Raw genomic sequence first — 4,969 nt, forward strand, 5'->3', positions numbered from 1 at the left:
CCATTATTATTCATTATTGCGGAGGAAGTTCTATGTAGGGGGCTTAAAAGGATGGTGGTTGAGAACAAGATCTTGCCCTTGAGAGGTCCAAGAGGTGTCCCTACCCCAGGGCATTTACTTTTTGCTGACAAGGTGTTTATTTTTATTAATGGTTCTCTCAGCCTCTCAGGTATGTCAAGGAGCTGAAATATTTCTTGGAGAAATACTAAAGCTTCTTGGGTTAGAATATTAATCTTGTGAAAAGTAAACTTTTCTGTGGTGCAATCATCCCTTCTAGAAGGTGGCAGATCTCTGACCTGCTAAATATTCCTTTGTGTAATCTTCCCACTAAATATTTGGGTGCAAAAATTTTTAAAGGGAGGGTTACTAGGGATAGAATGATGCCTTTGGTCGATAAATTCAAGCTTCGCCTCTCAAGCTGGAAAGGAAAGCTCTTATCTTTCGCAGGGAGAGTTGAGCTTGTGTGCTCGATGATGTTGAGTATTTCCGTTCACAACTTCTCTGTATATTGGTGGCCTGCTTCTTTAGTGTTGATGATGGAGAGATGGGTCTGCAACTTTATTTGGTCAGAAGATATTGAGGCTAGGAGGGTTCTATCGGTCAAGTGGGATTCGGCGTGCAAGCCGAAGTCTGAAGGTGGTTTGGGTATTCATCAGCTTCGTGATCTGAACGTGGCGCTGCTATGTAAATTGGTTCGGTTGATTAAGCATGATGATTATTTGGTTAGTAACTTCTTGTGTACGAAAATTGTAAACCCTGATGGCTCTCTAAAGTCTCAATCTTTGTCCTCTTCAATTTTGCCGGCATTCGAATGATCTGGGATTCTGTTAAGTAGCAGCAAAGGTGTGTCATCAGCAATGGCAACTCTGTTAAAATTTGGAGTGATTGTTGGTTGGGCAGTGAGTCAATTGTGGTTGCTTCGGAGCTTGGCCTTGATTGGTTTGTGGATAAATCCTCATTAGTTGCTGATTTCATCTCTAGGTCCTCTTGGTCTCTTTTACAGGTCTGTTTGACTTTTCTTGCAAATATTTTTACTTCAATTAAGAATATTTTGCTGCCTTGCTCTCCTTGCTTGGATGTCTGCTTTTTTGGCATTGCTCCTTCGAAGGCTTTCTCTGTGAAATCGGCCTGGGAGGTTATTAGGCAGAAAAACCCCAAAGTTTCTTGAGGGAAAGTCTAGGAGTTTGGACGCTATCTTTGTTGGGTTCGTCACATCTCTGAGGGAGATTTCAAGGTCTTTCACTTATCCAGTCTCTTATTTTTTAGATCTAAATTGTGCTAAATGGTTGGAAATTCCTATTCTCTCTAAGTCCACACAGGTTATTAGAGAAATTCGGTGGTGCTCTCCTCCTCAAGGCTGGGTTAAGCTCAATGATGATGCGTGTTCCCTAGGGAATCCTGGTAAGGCTGGCGCGGGCGATGTTCTTAGGGATGACCAATCTGCCTTGGTGTCGACTTTTAGCTTTTTCTTAGCATAAAATCAAACTATGTGGCAGAGTTCTTGGCTATTTTTCATAGTTTGTTGCGAGCTCAGGAGATGGGGGTGACTTGGTTATGGGTTGAATGTGACTCGATGGCAGTTATTGATGCTTTTTATCCTGGTTCTATTCCTTGGTTTGTCAGGCAGCTTTGGATGGATTTGCAGGCCTTCCTCCATTCAATTTCTTGGAAGATCCCTCACTATTTTTGGGAAGCTAATCCAGTGGCAGATTCCTTGTTAAATCTACGATAAAAAGTGTTGTGTTTTCCCCCTGGATTTCAGATTTCCCTCTTTTGGTTTAGGTTTTTTTTGTCTGAGGATGCAATGGATAGGCCTAGATTCGGATTTGACTAGTTTCTAGGTTGGGTATCTTTTGGGGCTTCTGGTTTTTTTTCACCCTTGGCCTGGTGTTTTTGTATTCGTCTAAGTATGCCTAGACATTAAATTCTTGTATTCTTTTTTTATCTTAATCTAAATTTTCTGATCCTTAGCAAAAGAACTCAAGATTAATTATTTAACTTTTTCTTATGATCTCATGATTATTGCCAAGGTTTCCAGCTTCTCTATTTCGTCAATTAAGGAAGCTTTGGATATTTTCTCGGAAATGTCTCTTCTTCGTATTAATCCTCTTAAATCTTTGGCATTCTTCTCTGGAGTCTCTGATGATGTAAAAGTCCAACTAAAATACATAGTGGATGTTCCTTAAAGGTCAATTCTCTATTAAGTATCTAGGTCATCTTTTGATATCTTCAAAACTATTTGCTCATCATTATTCCCCTATTTTAGATAGGCTTCAGAATAGATTAAAATTATGGAAGACTAAGATTCTAACTTTTGCGGGCCATCTTGAACTCATCAAATCAGTAATGTAAAATTCATATATCTACTAGTTTGGAGTTTTTGGTCTTCTGGCCTCCAACATTTGTAATATTGAATCTATTATGTCTTCTTTCCTTTAAAAAACTAAAGAAAACCCTAATTTTCTTCATCCTATTAGTTGGGCAAAAGTTTTCCTTTCAAAAATGAAGGCAAATTAGGACTTCGCTTAGTAAAGGGATCCAACATTGTAGGCATCATAAAAGTTATATAGAAAGTAGTTTCTAGACAGAAAAGCATTTGGACTAACTGGGTATACTCAAGATACTTAAAGTCAGATGCCATTTGGACTACCACTTACACTAATGATGCATCTTGGACTTAGAAGAAAATTCTTAAGTATAAACACATTGTTAGTGATGTCATTCCTTCAAGCATTGATGATAGATGTAATACTTGTGGTTTGATAATTGGCATCCTAATAGTCTGCTCACTTTTAGATATAGAAATCATAAAAGATATGATGCTGGATCTGAGAAGATGGCCAAGATCTCTTCTATCATTTGGGATGGAATTTGGCGTTTAGGACATAGTACTTCCAATAACCTAATTGAGGTTTGGTCTAATCTTTCTTTTGCACTGCTGAGGCCAGGGTGTAGTTGTGATTTAGTTCATGGCTTCCAAATTATTCTAAGAAAGTTACCTCTACATCTACCTGTACTTCTACCTGGAATTTAATTAGATCAAAATCCCAGAAAGATCCCTAGCACAAGATTGTCTGGTTTAGTTCAGTTATTCCTAGGTCACTACAAGAAAAAGGGTCTTTCGCTGCATTTTTTTACGGGCCTTAGCGGCGTTTATTTATAAACGCATGCATGGCATATATGAATATTCGCCGACGTTTACCACCAAACGTCGGTGTATAAAGGATAATAGGTAGAAATCATGGCGTTTACATGTAACCGCCGCTACATATAGATATTTAGGGGCGTTTGTTTTAAAATGCCGGGGTATACAACACTACAACAACGTTTACTTATAAATGCCGTAATGTCATATTAGATGTACTTCTCCCATATGTATTTTCGGGCGTTTAGTAAGAAAACGCCGTTAGATGGGAAACCATATCGCCACGTTTATTTATAATCGCCGCTTAATATAATACTTTTTTCCGGTGTTTGTTTTAAACCGCCGGGGTATGAAACAATACAACGGCGTTTATTTGTAAATGCCGTAATATCATATTGTATGTATGTGTTTTTCGGGCGTTTATTAAGAAAACGCCGTTAGATGGGGATCTATATAGCCACGTTTATTGATAATCGCCGCTACTATTTTTCGCGAAAGAACTCTGAACTCTATTCATTTCCCGCCTCTTGCCGCGTGCTAACTGATCGACCCTTTCTAAAATCTCAAATCCCAATCCCTCACGTTTCTCTCTCAATCTATCACAATCGTTCTCCCTCAAATCCCAATCCCTGAGTTTCTCTCTTAATCTCTCGCATTCTCCCTCAAATCGTTCTCTTTGTTATTGTTGACCAATGTCCGATTGATAGATAAAGAACCTTTATCTTGTCTCTTCAGTTATTACAAAACATATCACCCATGGATGTTGGCTTGGGTTGTTGATTAACAATGGCCATGGACGATTGATCATCCCACAGTCTCTTTCACTCTCGCTGCCGCTGCAAGCTGAGGACTATTTGTGGCTTCAGCAAAGAACTCAAACTGTTCACTGATCACCGTCCTTGTGTCCCTCTCTAATCTTCACATTCTCTTCAAATCTATCTCAATCTCCCACATTCTCTCTCAGATTTCTCTCAAATCTCTTTCAACCTCTCTCCCACTGCAACCGTTGTGGACCATTTGGGGCTAAAACAACCGATTGAGGATTAAGGGGAAGATTCTAGGGTTGGTGTTGCTCGGCTACACTGTCAAGAGCTCCCCTGCTTGTGGCTGACGGTGGTGTTGCTCTTGGCCTCCCTGGCTGGGAGCATCTCCTACTCGAGGACGTAGTGAGCTCTTACTCTTCTTAGTCCTCTTTGATCTGTCTCTATCTCTCTCTCCTTCAATGTGAACACCATTTGACTGATTTTGTAGTCGATGATGATGAATTGTGGGTTGTCTTGCGCTCATGTTGTGCTCTTGGATTTTGCATTTAACTCTTCTATTCAGCCTTTATTCTTGGATTTCTATTTATATTGTGGTTGTCTATGTGAAATCGTATCGGTGTGTTCAGTGCAAACCAATTTGGACTTACTCAAATTGGCGGACTACACTTAAGGATAGGTTTGGTCCTGTAGGTATAATGCTCTAAGTTCCTTGTTGTTCACCCTTTGACTACGGAGTCTAGAACCCCTCCATTGCTGTTCCTGGTTTGCTTTGATATCATATTGATGTTGCATAGAGCCTGGAATATATGGTTCATGATGGCCCTCGAATTCACATAATGAAATCTCAATCTCTTTGTTGTATGAAAGTTAACCAATGATAATTGATTAATACACTTTTGCTTTGAGGGAAAAAAAGGCCGAAAGATTGTCTCTATTTTGAGAGAAATAGCCAAAACTTTAACCCCAATAAAAATTGGATCAGATCATGTAAAAGCCTTACGAAGTGCATAATAAAAGCATCCTTCACTTATATAATCTGTAATCTCTATTTGTTTAATTA

The 4,969-nt window shown here is 39.3% G+C and overlaps 1 protein-coding gene across 1 annotated transcript; it reads left to right on the top strand.

Annotated features, from left to right (window-relative positions):
• Window positions 1-51: 51 nt before the first annotated feature.
• Window positions 52-1,698, top strand: LOC122648416. The gene is made up of 4 exons (XM_043841628.1): window positions 52-169; window positions 358-722; window positions 836-1,003; window positions 1,624-1,698. The coding sequence occupies exons 1-4, from the start codon at window positions 52-54 to the stop codon at window positions 1,696-1,698; spliced, it is 726 nt and encodes a 241-aa protein (XP_043697563.1).
• The last annotated feature ends 3,271 nt before the right edge of the window (window positions 1,699-4,969 follow it).

This window comes from Telopea speciosissima, unplaced genomic scaffold (assembly GCF_018873765.1).
Source record: "Telopea speciosissima isolate NSW1024214 ecotype Mountain lineage unplaced genomic scaffold, Tspe_v1 Tspe_v1.1027, whole genome shotgun sequence".
NCBI lineage: Eukaryota > Viridiplantae > Streptophyta > Magnoliopsida > Proteales > Proteaceae > Telopea > Telopea speciosissima.